Consider the following 19,995-nt stretch of genomic DNA (forward strand, 5'->3'; position numbering starts at 1 on the left):
ATTATCGTGATCAGGGAGACACTGAAGTCTAACCAAACCCAACCAAGGGAAGGTAGCAGTGTGGCAAGGCTTAGACTCAGGAGGGGTAGTAAAAGTGGTGTGGGGCTACAAGTCTGCACAGAACACCACCAATAGTTCCAGTTGGACAGGTAAGTACACACATAAACAATGATTTATTAGGCCTTTAAAATACACACTAAGCCAATGAAACCTCCACGCAAATATTATCACACACGCGCTATAAAACAGATCAATACATTCGCCATTAAGAGAAGAAAGGATAGCATTCATTCAATGACCGGTGTGCAACATGTAAGTAATCAGATGCATAAAGATCATTAGAATAATTTTAGAGTAACCATCAAACAGTTCCCTAACACCTGGTAACTCCGTCCCTAAAATGGTTTGAGGCCTTGTGCCCTAAAGTAATCAGTTCTAAAGTTGTACTTTTCTGAAACGTTTACTGTGGCATGGGACAATGCCAATGGTTATGATTCCAAGTTCAAAAGGGAAGGGAAGTTCAGGTAAGTAACTCAATCACAATACACTAGGATAGGCCTATGAAGGGATCCTTGATGCAGTCATCACTAACCAAAGTCAGGAAAAGTGAGGTAGGGACAGGACTTTACGCCCACGCCACCCTGTGGAGAACAGGGGGAAAGGAAAAGGAATGTTAACTTACCAACCCTGGCTCCTGATATCTCCAGAAACCACTGCTGAGGTTCTGTATTTTGTTGGGGACACAATCTTCTGTGCTTGGTCCGGTCTCGGGTGCAGAGGTCATTTTCGGTGTCTGAATTTAGTTTTGGTCGGTCGCAGTACTTGGATCTCTGTTCCAGGCACCTTCCAGCTGTGAACACCCAGGTGAAGAAAAACTTCCAGGGAGCGAAGATGTATTGCAACGGGAGTCACCATGGTCATACAGTGACTGAGAAAGTGGACGAACAAAGGAGCAGGCCCTGCATGGCTTCCGTTGATGCAAGAAGGTTGAAACTGCAGGAGCAGGTGTCTTGTATAAGCTGAAGAACCTCCAAGCTCCTATGATGCACTTGGAATGGTGATGGCTGCAGTGAGGTATCCTAGGAGAGAGCTGGTCTGTCCACTGGTTGGTCTAAGGACACTAGTGTGGAGCACTAGGATAGATTACCAGCACTTTCACCAACAATCCGTACTAATAGGATCACTCCTCTGCATACACCTCTCAAACTCTGGACTTAACACAACCAGACTTCTACAGCACCACAGTTCGCACATACTTCACAGCACCACAACAATAAAACTAATCATACATAGTCTCGCACAAAAGCACATGGTGGCCAACTTCCAAAAATCATATTTATGCTCAGTGTACAGTGTTTCCGAACTGAAGCTGCCAACAGTACATCACAGCTCTCTTGCGCTTTTCCCGCTCAACCCTACTAACCATCCACCCTCCCACCTTGCATTACAGATCCGCCTGAGCGCCTGGAGACCACACAAGTGGCATTGGTATGTGGTATAAAAACCATTTACATTAACTTCTGAAGGTTCAGAAGGCACGGATCCTCGAGCAGGAGTTGAGACTGGTTGTTACCAATGGTCATGGGGTTGAAGCACCAACAAGAGTCTTCTTGAGATCAGGCAGAGGACCAGGGCTTCACTAGAACATTACTGGAGTTGGTGCTGGTCAGCTGCAGGAGTCATTTTATGGCCGTCAGCTGGCTGAACTTCTTCATAGGGGTCTTGGCTCCAACGATCTCTCAAATAGCTGTATCAGTCCTACTTTTATCCAAGATCTTTACGGGACGCTCGCCCAGGTCTACCAATGGTGAGGATCTGTACCATTCAAACTGAAAGTGGCTAGTCTTTCATCATAGCCACTCGCCCCAACATCTGGTCAGCAACAGCAATTCAGCCACAAGGATGTGTACTGGGGCCAGACAGGTCCAGCCATAACACCTGGGTTCACACATAAAACGCCTCTTTGCCTGGGAAAGCAGCACGTTTCCTCAGGATAGTGCTTCCCATGTATGGCAATTCCTAACACGAGAGCGCTGGAAGATGGCCAAAGGACAGGCAAAAACCTTGTGGTGCAACCATCTTAGTGTGCTAGTCACCTTAACTAGCCAGTTGCGGTAAATGCAACAGTGCATGAGTAAAAAGTAGAAAATATCCCTTGCCACCAGCCGATGGCACATTTTAATTGTAACCAAAAAAGCCATCACAAAAATGTATAAGGATACAAAGGACCCTAACCGCACTTCACTTTAGGGTGATTTGTGCAGTTGTAACAATACAAGAAATCCATAAAGAGTGACATGGTCACTCAGGACTGATCAGTTTCCCCGTAGGAATGATAAAAAAGGCAAGGGAAGTAAAGCAGAAACAAAACAAAAAGAAAGGGTGTCCCAAACAAGTCTGTAGGCGGAAAGCAGCAAAAAGAGCAATGTTTCCTAACGGGCCGCTAAGAGGAACCAAGACAGAGGGAGATGAGTGGATAAAATGTCACCCAGCATCTTTTACATTGGTTCACGGCTTTAGAAGTACTTCAGCAGCGTGTAATCAGATGCACACACCCAAGTGCAGCGCCACATACTAAACCCTGTGCCTTCAATATATAGCCTCGCCATTATCCGCATTCCCTACCGGCATGGCAACCACTCGGCCTGTCCTGCAGGGCCCACCATGGAATTTTCGGGTACCAGAAGGCAGGGTTGGAAGTGTGATGATGTTCACAGTCAGTCAGTCCTGAGTTGAGGGCAACTTCAAGCTCAGCCAGTGGCCCCGCCTCCAGCATAGCAGAAGCAGCCAAGAAGCCTCCACCTACTTGTCCATTTCCAACATGGATGATGCTTCACCACAGGGCCCTCTGACAGGTTAAGTGCCATGCTCACCAGTCAACCATGCAAGGTGGCCAGACCTTCAACGCCACTCCAGTTAGGGCCCGACAATCTTTGGTCCTGGTCTGTTCTGCAGGCCCCAACCCTCCCTGTCACACCAGGGCAATGTTGGGGCTTTGGAGTCGGATTAACCAAAACGGTGGAGGGTGAAAATAAAGTGAGGGCCTCGTTTTTCCCTTTGACTGTGGAGCTTTAATGAAGAAAAGCCATTGTGGAGCATGGTTCTTTGGGATCCCCCCTTCCCATGACTTTTTTTATTTCAAGACCCAAAGGTTAGTTTTATGCTTCTTTAAAGATTACTCAGTAATCTCCTGTAATCTCCTCCAAACAGGTTTCCCTTGCTCCTCCAAAACCTTTAAGGGCAACATTGGCTCCCTTGCCCCTGCACTCGCTGATTTCTGCAACCACTCTTTTTTGCTACTGGATCTTTGCCCTCCTGCCTCAAGCACTCCTTTGTGCGCTCCCGCCTAAAAAAAATGTCTGCAAACCTGTCTTGTCTAGCAAACAGCCGCCTGATATCCATCACCCCTTTCCTTGGGAAACTCTTGGAGAAGCTGGTTTTCCTCCAACTGACCCAGCACACTGAACTTGTTGGTTGCCTCCATGACCATCGACCATCAATCTGCATTCAGAGCATCCAGAGGCCTGCAAACTGCTCTTCTGAACATCTGTGAAGAATTGCTTGCATCTCTTGACTCCCAACTCTCCAGCTGTTCTCATTCTACTTGATCTCTCATCTGCATTTGATAGGGCCAACTATTCCATCCTCCTAAAACAACTCCACGATACCCTTGGTATCTCGGAGCAGGAACTGGACTGGCTGACCTCATTCCTCAGTGACCTCAGGTTGCTCTGGGCTCTTTTTCCTCCACCACCTCTATCTCCGCCTGTGCCATCCCTCAGGGCTCCAACCTTTCTCCCTGGCTATTTAACAACTACCTTGCTCCAGTAGCACACCTCATTTCCGCCTTCTCCCCAAACTTCCACTGTTATGCAGATGACACACAACTATTTTTCAAACTTTCCTGTGATTCTCTTCTTACTGCCTCCTTAATTCGTGTCTGCCATCCAGTCCTGATGTACTTCCTATGATCTCTGCCTCAACAACAGCAAGACTGAGATCCTTCCGATTGGGACTCCTGCTTCCTCTTTCTGTCCCTCACTCTGGCAATCTTCTATGGCCTCTCCCCTTCTCCTTCATCTGAAGCCAGAAACCTTGGAGTCCTCTTTGACTCCTCTTTCCTTCATCCCTCACATTCAGGACCTTGCCAAGAAGTCCCACTTTCAACTCCACCTCCTCAAAGGAATTCTCCCTTTCCTCACTTTCCCCCAGAAGCTCAATGTCTCTAGAGCTCTGGTTGTCTCTAGGTTAGACTAGTGCAATAGTGTCTTCCTTAATCCACCCTCTTCTTTGCTACGACCCCTCTAGCTAATCCAGAATAGGATTGCGAGATTTATCCTTGCTCCAAGCCCAGGGACCGTATCTCTCCAGCCCTAAAAACCCTCCACTGGCTAACGGTTGCTGCAAGGATCAAATTAAAATCCCTCTGCATCATCCACAAGGCAGTCTGGATCCGGGGACCATGCTATTAACAATGCTCTCACTAAATACTCTCCATACAGATCTTTACGTTCCTCCAGCACCAACTCTGTGTGTTAAGCGCTTCACTAAACAGCGAGCTGGTGGCCAATCTTTCCTGAGTAGGCTCGCTCCTGTGGAACAGCCGCCCTCGTCCTTTGTTTTGAACCGGGTATCGTCAAATTCCGGAAGCACCTCAAGACTCTCCTTTTCACCTCCTCCTTCCCTTGCTCCCTCCTCTGCTAAATCCAACATTTGCTGAGATTGGTGACCAGGACCCTTATGTGTCCGCCCGGGTACTGGCCTCCCACACCCAATCGCCTAAAGCCTCCACCCCTCCCAGCACTTTGCCTTGACACCCACTCGCCTGTGTCACCACAGGCATGCACTTATTTGTTGAAAGCTAACCATTCCACCTTTGCACTTACAGCTGCTCACTCCCTAGCACTTCCCTCTTCATACAACTAGCCCATCCGCTGCCTCCCCCCATACACACACACACACACCTCTCCCTCTCCCTCCACCCCCTGTCTCTGCACTTGCACATTCTGAATGCTCACAAGGCCTAGTAGGTCAGCCACTATCTTTTTGTTGTTATATTTGTTTCATTCCCATGTCCCCTCCCTTTTGCCCTGTGGGTACTTTGAAACACAATTTACTTGATGTACAAGCGCCTTACACCACCTGACCCTTGAAGGTGAACTAATTTGCTGACCATAATGTGTTCCAGCTTAGCTCACACAGAACTTTGGAAATATTCACACTCATAGCACGTTGCAGTTACAGAAATATCAATTTCCTTCTGTACAATACCTTCTGAACCTACCTTGTAAGATTAGAGGAAGCGACAGGCTCAAACAGCCTAGCAGGCCAAGCAGCAGTTGCTTCACCCCAGCCAGGATATACACTTCCGTTCTCATCTCGTTTTATTCAAGGCGCTACACAATGCATAAAATGGGCTGGTTCGGGAAAGCCGTGTTTTACACCGATTTACAACCCCTCTTAGTTCTTCTAGAGATCCGAAAAGCTACCCCTCGAGAGAAAAAATCTTCCTTGAGACATCCAGAGCTCGAACGCCAGAAACAGTTTTTCATTGGATGTCGGACACCTGAGCATCACCGGTTTTACTAACAGCGATCCAAAGTCAAATCGTTATTTGCAGTTCAATGAGCAAATCCTGGTTTGCAACGGGGTCCTTTCCCCTATAACCGCCTGGTGTTCTTTTTAACTTCATGCCATTAAATAACAGTGGATTTTGCCCCAGTTCTAGAAATCCTATCTATAAAATTGCTTTTACCCAACAACCGATTGCTGAACATTTAGGGCCTAGGAACATCCTTCTAAGAGGACACTTTCTTGTGTGCATCCGATTCATCTTCGAAAAGGTTAATAATTAGCCTATTTGACTCAGCCGCAAGCACCAGACCACACGTGCCCTAGAATGTGAACATGAATTTGGAAGACGACAGAAAGAAAGCGAACAAACTGAAGCAACTCTGTTGGATATCAAATTACTGTATCATACAACTGTTAAAGTAAAGCCATATGCAATGTAATAGTTGATTATGCTTATGAACAACGTGATTGAGGGATGAAGTGTACCTCCTCCTGTGCACAGTCCCAAATGTCTACCTTTTAAATTGCGCACCTTACCTTTTAAAATTAAGGCTAAAACTATAGTTCTTTTCATAACATAAAGGTCTGCTGCTTTATTTCAGAGAGTAGAAAAAGTGCAGTTAAATCTGATCCAAAACAGCACCTCAAGATTATTCAGGATCCTGAATATAAGCGATTCGGCTGCACAGTGGACATGAATACAGCGCTGGCAACCTTTGTACCACACAGGTGTGTTTTTATTTACATTGTCAGGCTTTTAAGGTCAATGCTATTAGTTTTGAATGACTCATGTTTGCACTCTGTCTCATTCCTTTGGTAGAAAACGTTGTGTAAGGTTTTCATTGAATGCATTTTGTTTACTAATTAATTTTGTTTTGTTTGCTTATGTGTTACAGCAATGGGCCTGCTGCCATTGATGAGTGTTGTAACTGGTTTCGCAAGAGAGTTGAAGAATTGAATGCTGAGAAATTAAGACAAATGAACTACCACCAGGAGCAGGTTAATGTCATTCTGCATGATATTCTTGTGTGGGACTGTAGGAAGACAGTTGCTTTGTGTACTGTTTCTCTGAAATGACTCTATGATCACTCTTTTTCACCCCCCACTCACCCCCCCTCCCCCGCAGGCTGCAAACTGCGTTTTAGGAAACGTGACCTATGAACGACTGGCTAGCCATGGACCTAAATTGGGTGCTGTCACAAAAAAGGATCCCATTGTTACAAGGTATTCCATTTGTTGACTTGCAGTCGTCATCGAAATATTTGTATTCCCACTACACTACATCATTTTAGATTCACAGCTTTGATCATCTTCAAGAGCTAGGTGTCACACATACTTCTCTTATGTTCTTCTATTGTCCAATGAGATATTCTACTGTACCTGTAATATTCCATAGCATGACGGATGCAGTAGTTCTGCAATATCTAGTCACATCTTTGGTTATGAAGAGGTAACTGTCAACCTGCTTGTGTCTCTTGGTCTTTAATACTGGCCCATTTGTTACAGCTATTCTTACCATTAGCTGCCCCAGCGCGCAACATGGTGTTCATAGCTGCTGAAATTTGGACTTCTCAATCAGAAAACTAGCGTAGGTTTACTTAACACATAAAGCTATTGTGATTTGGGAAGTTTTCGAGGATGTCCTGTGCTGTATTGCGCAGGTTCACTGGTCTTCCTCTGTCATTTTAAGTAGCAGATGCGTGCTGATGTTTTCTAATGTGAGTGATGCCTAGGACAAGAAAACCCTTTGCATGTTTTATCTGAAATGTGTTAAATGTGGTTCATCCATTAGCCAATCATGAATTTAATTCTGCTAATAGTTGTTTTGCGGCCGTTACTGTTTTTAGTGTTGGTAACCAATTGCTAATTAGTTCCTACAAGTTTTGAAAAAACTCGACTAACATCCTTATTCATGCAGTCAATGAGATTTAAATCATGTTCCTAATAATCACTTTGCATGCCGTGTTGAAACAAGGTATTCCTGCAGTTTTAATCTTGTTGTGTTCCTCACCTCAATTCTGTGTTTGTGTAGATTTCCCATTTTCGGCCCATTCATCCTTATTGAAAGAAAAAAAATGTCCTTGTGTCAAGCAATACCATGTTTTTAAGATCATGTCAGAATTAATTGTTTAATAGCATGTCAGTGTAACTAACAGCCTTATATCTGCTCCTTCCCCTCTTAAAGTCTGAAGAAAACCTTCAGTCTTGAAGTGAAATGAGCACAAATACTTTGTCCTCGGCATTGCAGGGTTCATGAACTCTTGGCACTGATGCAATAGGGCCAAGCCTGGGGGTGGATTCTGAGAGGCCAACCTATCACGGTGCACAGGAATACCACTGAAGTCTAGCTAAACCCAGTCAACGTAGGTTCCAGAGCAATGACGCTTAGTCTCAGGAAGGGCACGATTGTGGTCTAGGGCTACAATGAGACATGCACAGAGAACTCCAATAATTCTGGTTAGACAGAAAAGTATAGACATTTGCAACTATTCATTAGAGCTTTAAGGTACACACTAAGCAATGAAAACCTTGGGTAAGTATTATCACACAACTACTATTGTATACATTCACTATTGGGGGGGGTTCAGGAGAGAACCCCTTGCACTTTACCTTTAAGACTCTTAAGCAACAGTCAGCATAATTATAAGCAATACTTACAATAACTGGGTATGGTAAAACAGTTAAAGATTTAGAACAACAGTAGATTCAAAACCATAAATGCAGGTAAATAATCAAGTATAGAAATATTGTAAAACCTTTTATGAGCAATCCTAGAATTCGATCCCTTACTCTTACAGAATCCCAGATAGGACCCCTGGTGCTAGTCCAGCCCTGAGATGGAATGGGCCTAGTGCCATAGGGTCACCAGTTCCACAATGTATAAACTGTTCAGGTAGGTTTAGTACAGGATTGGATTTTGCAATGCTAGTGGTTGCGATTAAGTGTTTGAGAAATCAGGAAAAATTCAGGTGTCTCCCCCAATCTCACCATGTTAGGGAAGGCCATTTGTTGACCAGACCCCCACCAATCTTAGGCAATGGAGAGATGGGGCCAGGACCTTAGGCACTTATAACCCTGTGGAGGTGTGGGTGGGGGCAGGAATACGTATCTTAACTTACTGCCCCTTACTCCGACCATTTCAGAGGTTCCTTAATTTGCTGGGCCTGGTTATTATTAATACCTGTATTCCGGTTCCAGAGATTGGCCAGCTGGAGAGAATAAGATTTGATTCAACATGGGTTTCCATGATCTTCAGTTTGCAAACAAAGGAGCAGGCCCTGCATGGCTTCTGTTGGAACGTGAAGGCTGTAAATGCAGGAGCACAAGTGTAAGGTTCCTTCGAGTTTCAAGGCTGTACTCAGAAAGGGGACTACTGCACTGAGGTAGCCCAGGAGAGAACTGGTCAGTCTACTGAGTGGTCCAGGGACACTTCTGAAGGCTCATCAGTCATGTATCCTAGATCAGGGTTCAAGACTGGATGCTCCCACTGGTCCATGGGTTGAAAGAACCGACGAGGACCTACTTGAGATCTGGATAGAGGAGCAGAGCTTCAACTGGACTTAACTGTAGGCAATGCTGGTCAGCTGCAATGGCCGTCTCCAGACAGTCCCAGCCCACACATCCGGCCACACACAGTCTCTAAAGGGCTTTCCATATATGACAATTCCAGACAATTGAGGGCAGAAAGAAGAACAAAGTACAGAATGGCCCAAAGGACAGGAAGAAATATCGTGCTATGCAATTTAGAGTATAAGGTACTCTATATGGCCTTATGTGGTAAAAATGCAAAAGTGCACAAGTAAAAAGTCAAACCCTGCTAGAACTATATGCTCAGCCACCAGCCCATCCTGGACACATTGTAACTGTAACCACAACGTTACAAAATAAAATGTTATAAGGATACAAAGTATCCTAACAGCACTTTAAGGTGGTATGTGCCGTTTCAAAATAAAAGAAATACACCAAGGGAGACATATTCTCCCAGTACTGATGTCCGAGGGACTGATCAGTTTCCTTGTAAAAATTAGCACAAAGCAAGAGAAATGAAGCTGAGGGCTTTACTTACCTCCAAAAAGTTAGGTCAGCAGTCAAACAATAACAAAAGAAAGGGTGTCTTTTAGAATTCTACAAGAGGAAATAGGCAAAAAGAATATCTTTCCTAACTCTTGGCATCATGGCAGCGGATACTTTTAGATGTCTCCTCTTCACACCTGGGTGTGGGGTAGAGGTCAGTTTCTCTGTGTACGCACAGAATCCCAGATAGGACCCCTGGTGCTAGTTCTTCCCTGCGATTAGATGAGCTCAAATGGCAGTGCGCCAGCTTCCAGAATCTACCAACACATGGGCTGTTGTGCCTTGTATGGTCTTCAGAATATGACATTTACTGTCACATTCTCCCTTTGAGTAGACTGCCCATGCTGTTGCCTCGTGTGGTTCCTCCTCTTCAGAAAACGTATAGAGGAGGTGCCCTTGTTTGCATTATTTTTTTCTCCTGCCCTGGGCTTACCTCTGGATATTTCTTGTTGTTATGCTTGGTTCATAGCAGTCCTATCTCCATGGGCTCCTCCCTTTTGTGGTTCTGGGCCGAACTTAGCGATGTGGCCATGCTTCCCACAGACGAACCAGTGGATTCCTATTTCCAACCAGGGAACGGGACACGGTCTGCCCTGTTTCTCTTAGGTAGGGAAATCCATCTTTTTCTCAGTTGTGATATCCGAACTGTGGGACTTCTTTCTTTGACCCATGGCAGGAATTTCGCCTCACTATTTTTCTTCGAATCAATAAGGGGTTCCAAAGTGGGTTAGTGGAGCAGGTTTTCCACCTTCTGTAGATATGGGTGAAAAGAGCTGATGAGTGTCTCCATTATGAACATTTCCTTTGCTTCCTCAAATGTCTTCAGGCCCAGCCATTTAGTCTTCAGATCCCGGACTCAGTAGGACAGCTGTCTATGGATCTTCCCCGGGCGTAGACGTAGATTTCTCAATTTCAGTCGATAATGTTCTTGGTCTGGCCCCATCCTTTCTAGAATACCCCTTTTTTATTTCCTCATATGGGGTATTCCCATTTTGAGCCTCTCCCATAAGTAAGTGTCACTATGTAGCAAGCCCATTGATCTATGTGCAATGAGAATGTTTCAACGACTCTCCCGAAATTGCCAAAACAGGTTGCCGGTCTTCACCATTCCCCCAGTTTTTGGAGCACCACTGGTGGAACAAATGTGTGCCCTCGCCTTTCCACAAGATCCCCATATGGGCCCGTCGGCATCTCCTGGTGTTGGCGGCTCAGTAAGTTGTCCAGCCTCCAAGGACCTCATTCAGTCTTCCATGGCCGCTGTGGTAGGTTCTGTCCTTCTGGGGCTCTGACCCCTCTCCAGTTCCCTGGATTGTAGGTATGGGACGGCTAAGTCTTCCCCCTTCTCATCACTGGGGTCTCTCCACTACTGGAAGGTATGCATGCTGGAGCTTGCTAAGGGTTTGCTTGACACTGGCGTGGGTTCCAGTCTTCTTGAGCGTTGCCAGGCCTACCTAAAGCCTTCTACCAGGTTGGGTTTTGGATCCTCTGCCAGGGCTGTTCGCTTCTCGGTGTCTGCCAACTCAATAGTGGTTCCTGCTGACCTCTAGGAGTCATCTGACTCTTCAGTTGGAATCCCTCAGCTGAGAAATGTCAGCCCTACTTCAGTTCCCAGTCTCCTGTTAAGAGCTCCGTAGCAGCTGTGACCCAGGACTCGGTTCTACATAGTTTTGCAAGGACATTATTTTGTTGTAATTTACTTCAACAGCATTATTTTATTAATTGGGGGACACCAATATTATCCCCATTCTATGCCACTGCCACCCCCACCACCTGCCACCCCACCCCCATGCACCTTAACCCTCAAAACACCTATACAAATGTACTTCCCCATGAAGTAATGCTGTCTAAGTAAATTACAACAAAGTCATTTACTTTGGCAAAATCACGGTATACACAGGACTCCACTGCTTTCTGAATGGCTGTCCATTTTTTCTTAGAGGATGTGTGTACTTGTGGGTTTCTCCTTGTGGGTGGCTTCTGTATAGAGGCCTAAACAATCCCATGATTACACCACTTGTGGTGCTTTTCTCCAAGAATCTCACGACCATGGTTAATTTTAAGAAATAGGAATTTGCCCAGGTAAGGGGTGGTCCCTGCAGCTCCAAGTGGGCTCCCACCCCCTAACCCAAGCTTTCCTATTCCCCAGAATGATTCTAAAATATTGGTAAACTATAGCCAGGTGACCCCTACTGTTCGGCTCTATCCCTTACCCAAAGAGGGGCCTAAAAGCTGTAGCTTTATCTAACACTCTCCCCCAGGGAATTTTTAAGGGACCTAATGGGTTGCCTCGTTATTCTGTATCTTTTTCTTTCAATGGTTAACTCATCACTCCTCTGTCTGCTTTTTCTCTCACACACTCTCCTCCCCTATCTCACTCAACCTTTCTCTCTCCCTCCACAATCTTTCCCCTAGCCCTACTGATATCTCTCCTTTCGCCTATATATCTGCCCTCAATCTGGTCTCTCCCTTCTCCTAGCTCCACCCTCAAACTGGTCTCTCTACTCTCCTATCTCCACCCTCCAACTGACTACTCCCCACTCCTTAGGCGCCTCTTCCTGGTCTTACCTCTCTCCCTCTCTAGCCCCACAATACGTCGCTTATACCTGCCACTTTCTCTCTATCTCCCTTCTCGCGTTTTCTCTGGTCATCTCCCTCCTGGTCTTCCTTTCTGCCCAAAAACCCTCACTCCTACCACTACTAATCTCACTTCCCTCTCTCGTTCATGCACACATCCACACACTGCCTGTCTCACACCTACTCTTAACTCTCCCTTGCTCTCTATTCTTTCTCCAGTCAGTCTCACTCACTCGCTCGCTCACTCGCTCGCTCACTCACTCATTCACTGCTCAATTGGCACTACCCTCTTAGACCAAATACCTTGCTTTCACAATCGCAGCACTCGCCTTACAATCCTTTTCCAGCTGCTACGCCCTCATCTCTGGTACACCTCCTCTGCTCCCAATTCCAACCGAACACTTTTGCCCTCCTCTGTACGTGCTAACTTATTAAGACCCAGCCTTTCCTGTGTTTGGTATTGCTGATGGCTCCTATTGGCCCTTTATGTCAGTAGTTCCCTATGGATAATCTGTAGCTGAGCTAGCCCTGGGGTCTGGGACTTCCCCATTAAGTCTTTTAAGAAGGCTTATGTCCCTGCCCCATTTAGTCTCCATTCTTGTGCAGGCAACTATGTGCTCAGGCTGCTTGTTTTACCTGGGATTTCTTCCAGGTTTTTGGGAGTTTTGCTTTCAACCGGGTTTGGGGAGGATATCTAGGTGTCCCCTGTTTTCCCTCATTCTCTTTCCATCAATAGCCCTTTTTCTGTTATCCCCATTCCTGTGGGGTCCGTCTGGTGTTGGTGGGTTGGGTGTTGGGTGTCTCATTTCCTTTGGGAAGGGAAAGGATCAGTCTGCTCCAATTCTGGTCATGGCTCCATTCCCCTGTCTCCAGGCCGGGTTTTCCCAGTTGAGCCTAGGTGCATTCTGAGAGTTGTGGTTCTGGTCTTCCACTTCTTTGTTTTGTTTTCTTGGATCCAGGGTTCCTGTCAGGCTTTGCCCGGGTTAGGTGGAAACAGTTCCTTAGGTGTTCTGAAAAAGAAGAAAAGGAGACCTGGCCAGGACAGAGGCTGATGGGTATTGAGGCAAGGACATTGGCACAAATTTCTCTGCATATGTTGAAGCACTCTAAGGAGTTAGGCATTGGGGTCCCCTCAACTCCCCTATGCTGACCGTGGGGTAGGACCAGCTCTGGCTATACGTCGATAGGCCTCCTACCTAAGATTCAAAGGGGATCCTGCGCCATGCCATACAGGGTCATATCCCTGTCATGAGGATCCGTTTGAAGTCCAAAGCCAAATGCAATTCCTGGTATGACTCTGACCTAGCTACACTTAAACGTAAGTGTAGGGCAGCTGAGAGGAAATGGAGGACTTCCTGTTCATCCTCTGACAAACTGGCCTGTCACCTGCTACAAAGGCAATACCGACTCTCTGTCCTCACCAAGAAGAGAGTCCACATTCAAGCTCGTGTCTCTGCGTCATCTAACAACTCGGCCGAACTCTTTAAAATCTGTAAGGAGCTGGGCAACCCTGCTGCAGTCTCTACCCCTCCTGTTGCCTCCCAGGCTCTTTGCAATGCCCTTGCCTCTCACTTCATTTCAAAAACCCAGGACATCCTGTCCACCCTCTCCACCCCTCCTCTTCCCTCTCCATCTGCGCTTGCTGACCCTCCTTTAGCCACCCTCCCACCATCCTTCTCGTCCTTTCCTCTTTTCACCCCTGACGAGGTTGATAGACAAGTCCGATCTATGAAAGCCTCTTCAAAACAGGTTCATCCCTGTTCCTCTAAAACCATCAAGGACCACATTGACACCCTCGCTCCGGCCCTTGCTGATTTTTGCAACCACTACTTTGCCTCTGGATCCTTCCCCTCTCCTCTGAAGCACTCCTTTGTGCATCCTCTTCTCAAGAAACCCAGAGCTGATCCTTCTTGTCCAGCTAACTATTGGCCAATTTCCATTACTCCCTTTCTTGGCAAACTCCTGAAAAAGTTGGCCATCTCTCAGCTTAACCTTCATTCCAATTCTGTTGGCTGTCTCCATGACCACCAGGCTGGCTTCAGAGCTGCCAGAAGCACGAAAACTGCTCTCCTAAACATCCGTGAAGATCTGCTCACCAACCTTGACTCTAACATTCCCTCTGTCCTCATCCTCCTCGATCTCTCTTCTGCCTTTGACACGGTCAACCATACCATCCTGCTCAACCGTCTCCATGAAAACTTGGGTATCACTGATCAGGCTCTGGCCTGGCTGACCTCTTTCCTCTCAGTTCGACCCTCCCAGGTCCAACTTGGGTCCTTCTTTTCATCTATCTTCCTCTCTACCTGTGGTGTTCCCCAGGGGTCTAACCTCTCGCCCTGGCTTTTCAACCAATACCTGGCAACTCTCGCCCACTGCATTGCCATTTTCTGCTTAAATTTCCAGTGCTACGCTGACGACACTCAACTCATTTTCAGGCTGCCCTCTGCCACCTCCTCTCCCTCTCTCATCTCTGATTGCCTAACTGCCATTCAAGATTGGTGTGCCGCCAATGATCTTTGTCTGAATGCCAGCAAGACGGAGATCCTCCTCATCGGCACATCTTCACCATCCTTTCCCCTCACTCTCTGGCCGGCCTCCCTTGGCCCTCCTCCTATCCCCACCTGCGAGGCTAAGAACCTCTGGGTCATCTTTGACTCCACCCTTTCCTTCTCCGCCCACATCTCTGAGGTCTCTAAGAAGTCACATTTCCGACTGCACCTCCTCAGAGGTACTCTGCCTTTCCTCTCCTTCCCCCAGAAGCTCATGGTATCTCAAGCTCTGGTTCTCTCTAGCTTGGATTATTGTAACAGCCTCTTTCTAAATCTACCTGCCTCTACTCTCTGCCCTCTGCAACTAATCCAGAACAGGACTGCAAGACTTGTCCTTGGCCTCAAGTCCTGGGATCGGATCTCTCCAGCTCTGAAATCTCTTCACTGGCTCCCAGTGGATGCAAGGATTAAATTCAAAACCCTCTGCATTGTCCACAAGGCTTTCTGGGGCCTGGGTCCAAAATACCTTCAGCTATCCCTCCGCAAATACCTCCCCTCTCGAGCTCTTCGCTCCTCTACCTCCAACTCACTCAGGGTCAGTCGTTTTTCTAAGAAACGAGCTAGGGGTAGATCTCTGTCTTCGGCTGGGGCCTCCCTCTGGAACAGCCTCCCTGCCACTCTAAAACTTGAGAACCATCTCCGGTTCCGGAAGCACCTCAAGACCTTCCTCTTTTCTTCTGCCTTCGCTCCCCCTCTCCCCAGCTGATCTGTTCTCTCTTGGCACCGTGCACCTGGCCACCCTCTGTCTTTTGGGCCCAGGTACCTGCTCATCCTGTCACCCTCCCGCACTGCCTCCAGGCCACCCCTTGCACTGGGGTCTGTATCTGTACCCATAAAGCCGCCCCCTTTTTCTTCCTGCGCTTATAGGACCTACCCTGTCTGCTGCCTTAAACCTAGCACTTGCAAATTGCTGGCTGCATTACCACTGTTTGTTGCCTTTATTATTTATTTATTGTTATTTATCTGTTTCTCCTCTACTTTGCACTTTCCACCTCCCCCCCCCTTCCATGCACTTGCACGTTCTCAATGTCACAGGGCCTAGTAAGATCGCTGTTTTGTTCTCCCCTGTTCCCCTCCCTTGCCTTGTCGCGCTCTGAAACACTTGTGTACGAGCGCGATAGAAATAAAATATCAATCAATCCATGACCATGCATGTCACAATTCACACGTTGGGCAGGCATCCTTGAAAAATGTATTTGGATAAGAGTATTGGGGTCTATTATCCATCTTGTGTTTTCCAGGGTACGGAAAAGGTAGTTATTCTATTTGAGTTTTTGAATGTTGTAGAAGATTAAATGTTGGAGTACGAAAAGTTACTTAATTGTAATCCTAGCTCTACCTCCTGGGTATCTTCATTAATATTCATGTTGCTCCTTCCTCGTCTGAGATTTTGGGACAGGGTGGATCACTTCTTATGTTAGACCGTTATCTTTCCTATGATGAAAATATTAACTATGAGTTCAACTGTTACTACATTGCGTGATGAGATCCCAACTGCCTTACGCTGACAGCTGTGAATTTCACCTTAATTCTCTTTGCCAATCTGTTTTACAGTCTGCCTGCAGTCATAATGCTCTTCTATGGAGTTTTTCCTTTTTTAAAAAAGTAAAATAAGCATTTATTCAGCTACATACCTTTTAAAAAAAAAACACTTTTGTGTGCATATGTATGATACATGTTTAAGAGGTACCCCTTTTAAAAGAAAATATTGGAAGAGTCATTAAAAATGGTTTCGTTTTTAATGCATACGTGCATGAAGACTAATATTACAAGTAACAGTTTCCTATTTTAAGTCTTACATTAATTCTAATATATGATGCATTTTGTATGAAGGTATTTTACGTATAGGTTTAAAGAGATGACTTTGGAGGAGGAGGAATCTATGATTCATCAGCCAGAGAAAGCGTGCCATTTCTTGGCCCATAATGGCTGGGTCATGGGTGATGATCCACTCCGCAACTTTGCTGAAGAAGGTATGTGCATTTTTAGGACATGTCAACATCTTTTATTGCCATGCCAGTTTTTATGAAAGATTTTTCTTTCTGCACCTTTCCCATCAATTTCTGTGAGGCTCCCAAAATATCTGCCCTCCTGTCCTGATTTTTGAGAGTGACGTCTTTTCAACTGTCACCTCCTTCCTTAACTTAATTAGGTTTGGGGACACTGGTCATTCCTTAAGGTTATCAGTTCAGGAGGATGCGGTCCACCCACTCCCCGCATTTCAGTCTTTTGCATCACTACTATCTCCGTTAAGCAGTGTTAGTGCAGGAAAAACTTGTTTTGCCATTCATTTTCAACCATGGGTATTTTTCCCATGCTAAGTGAAGCATAGACAGGCTTGGTGGTAGTGGTGCCTTTTATTATGCTTTTTTTGGATGCACAACATGACAACTTTTTGGCACTGCAGTGCTCAGAATGGCTGGCCATGTTCTTTATGTCCTTTGTTTGTTCTTCACTGTCCATGTGGCTGTTTTTTGTGCATCCTCTTTGCAGGCTCTTGTCGAATCCTGAGAAGTAGACTTTTGTGTGAATGGAACTAGTTTAGTTTATTTAACATATTTTTATTGGCATTTCTCAAAAGACACATTAAATCAATAGCTTGCATTTTGTCGTTGTCAAAATACATGCCGTAAGTGTAACAACTGAAAACAAACAGAACAATAATCAATATTAACTGTCTTTATACATGTATTCATCGTCACAGTTAAACTCAGTTTGCTGGGGGTGGTTGGGATACTCAACTTTATGCAATGCGGCAGTCAGGTGTGCAATCGTCCTATTCCCTCGTGTGTTGGTGGTCCTGCCAGGCTAGGTAAAGTGTGTGCATTCAAGGGGGTTTGTCATCACAGGGGTGAAACATGTCCCAAACCAACATCTTCCATGCCTCAAATGTTGCATTTATATCTCCTTTTGACCTGGAGATTCCTGCACCCCATGTCATGGTCTCTGCTTCTGTCCAGCGTATGGAACTCGTTTAGGTGTGGTAAGGGACTGCAGACAGCCCCAATACACATTCTATACCTTGTGTGAGGTCAAAGCTGTACCTATCTAGCTGTCCGTGACTGGACAGCCACGCATAATTTTTATGTTAAATGGGCCACTGATAGGTGGGAGGATTTGAAGTCATTCTTAAGTGAACCGCTGATGCCAAGAATCCAAAGCTCAAGAGGTTGCAGAGGGATGTTGGAAGACTGTTTATGGGATCACCATTGCCCAAGCAATGTAACACATGGCTCAAATCTGCTCTTCTACCAACAGGGGAGACCTTCCATGGTTCTTTCTTCCCTTGAACTGGTTTGCCTAACCAGTTCTGAGTTCTGCATCGCCAAAATCATCCCCCTTTAACACTCAAGAGTAGAGGACTTGTAGCTAGCATACACCGACTGCACAAGCTGGTCCTTTGAAACCCACTGGGCTTCCTCCTCGTGGGGCCTGTACATTACTGTCTGCTGTTGCTGTCTGTCAAGTTCTGTGGTCCTGGGTCATTGTGCCTACAGACCATGTGTAGGATCGTTTCAAGTGCTCATTGCATTTGCAGTGTTTTGAGAGTCCTCCCAACGTCATGGGAGTGAAAACAGAATTTCTTCATCTTCTTCAATCTTGGTCCATCCTTGTTACCTTGAGAAGAATTTTGTCACTGATTGAGTCTGGAACTGTCAGATAGCCAGACCTAACTGTCAAAGTTGTCATCTGAAGATCACTCTGCACCCGAAGCCCCTGGTTGTTTAATGCTCAAAACTAAGCAACAACTGTAAATTATGTCGGGTTGTTTGTAGTGACTGTTGTACAGTTTGCATATGTCTTTTAAGTTCCCCTGGTCTTCATTCACTAATAGTGGGCATAAAATCCTTCCCAGCAACTATCATGTTCTTGCCTTTGGTGGTGAAACCTTGGCATAGGAATCCTCTCTGCGTCCCACTGGACGACCGGGATTGGTAGCTGCCCCTTTCCTTTGCAGGAAACCTACTTTTAAAATCATACGAATTGTGTCACTGAGCAAAGTACTCGCTACTGCATCCTATGGAAAAACTTTGTGTAACTTTTGAATGACCCCAAAGGGGCCAAAACGTGTTTTCTTACATTCACTTGTTTGGTTAAGGGTTGGATTCAGTAGGTTTATCAAATTTGGGCTGGTGCTGGAGTATAATTTTGTAAGGCCCATAAAAACCTCTGGTACATTTCCTCCCTAACTTTAGATCAATTGTAAGAGTACTTTGATGAATCGAAGGAATTTGTCCATTCTCCCAAAGGGGGAATCCCTCACCCTCTTCTGAGGCTAGGGAGGTGAGCCCACTGCACAATACCCTCCCTAGGGATAGAGGAAAGAGGGACCTCACCGGGAGAGACTTCCCCTCTGGGGACAAGGACTCCCATTCCCTTGAGGAACTCTTGAGCTATACATACTATGGCCTACATGGGTTGTTTCAACATGCTAGAAACCATAAAGTATCAGAACAGACATGAAGAAACTCTTAATGGATATTCTCGGATGCCAAAGGATCATGTTCCTTTAGTTCAGAAAGCCCCATTCACTGGGACGAGACCGTTAAAGAGTGAGAATCCTGAGGAAGGAGAACAAGAAGAGAACAAAGAGCGAGACGTTCGCATACGCAAGCTGGTGGAGGCCCCATCCGGGCTAACACCTAGGAACGACAGAAACCAGGGAGCACGCAAGTTTCAAACTCGCTGGTACTGCAGAACGGAATGCCAGACTTGCGGTGTACCCAGAGCACGGGAACCTGATAAGGCAGAAGCCCAAGAAGAGGTGTTGGCGAGATCATGGAGCGAAGTACGTGGTGGACAACTGGTCTGCGTAACTGATACCACTGGCAAGAGAAAGTCAGTGTGTGCAGGCAAGGAGCTGAATGCTGAGACACCGTAACGAAACGGAAAGAGGAGAGGAGACGGATGCCAGAGAAGACGAGGCTTCAGCGGCTCAAGAGCTGAGAGCGAGCTCCGAGGAAGACCTCTTCCCGAATACGGTCCCCTGCATGAACAAAGATAACAGAGAACGGGAAGCCCGGGAGGAGAATCATTATATCACCCAGTTTACTTGTCACAGTAGAAGCTAGGAAACAAGTTGACTTTGAAACAAAGTAGCTACAAAGATTGTGAGTCAAGAGAAAGGTTTGTTGAAATATTGAACAGTGTAAGAGAAAACCAATGCATGAAAATACCCTGGGAAAAGAGGGAATAACTCGTCCTCCTGTAGAAGACAAAGATC

General features: G+C 46.1%; 1 protein-coding gene across 3 annotated transcripts in view; it reads left to right on the forward strand.

Moving 5' to 3' along the window:
• The window catches only part of AGL (amylo-alpha-1,6-glucosidase and 4-alpha-glucanotransferase), a 973,499-nt gene that overhangs the window by 392,383 nt on the left and 561,121 nt on the right, over window positions 1-19,995 (forward strand). For all 3 annotated transcript variants that reach the window (XM_069641544.1, XM_069641542.1, XM_069641543.1), the window contains exons 8-11: window positions 6,177-6,303; window positions 6,471-6,573; window positions 6,701-6,798; window positions 16,605-16,744. In XM_069641544.1, the coding sequence (XP_069497645.1) occupies window positions 6,177-6,303; window positions 6,471-6,573; window positions 6,701-6,798; window positions 16,605-16,744 (468 nt within the window). The remainder of the gene's footprint in view (window positions 1-6,176; window positions 6,304-6,470; window positions 6,574-6,700; window positions 6,799-16,604; window positions 16,745-19,995) is intronic.

This window comes from Ambystoma mexicanum, chromosome 1q (genome assembly GCF_040938575.1).
Source record: "Ambystoma mexicanum isolate Mex_15411 chromosome 1q, UKY_AmexF1_1, whole genome shotgun sequence".
In the NCBI taxonomy this organism is placed as follows: Eukaryota; Metazoa; Chordata; class Amphibia; order Caudata; family Ambystomatidae; genus Ambystoma; species Ambystoma mexicanum.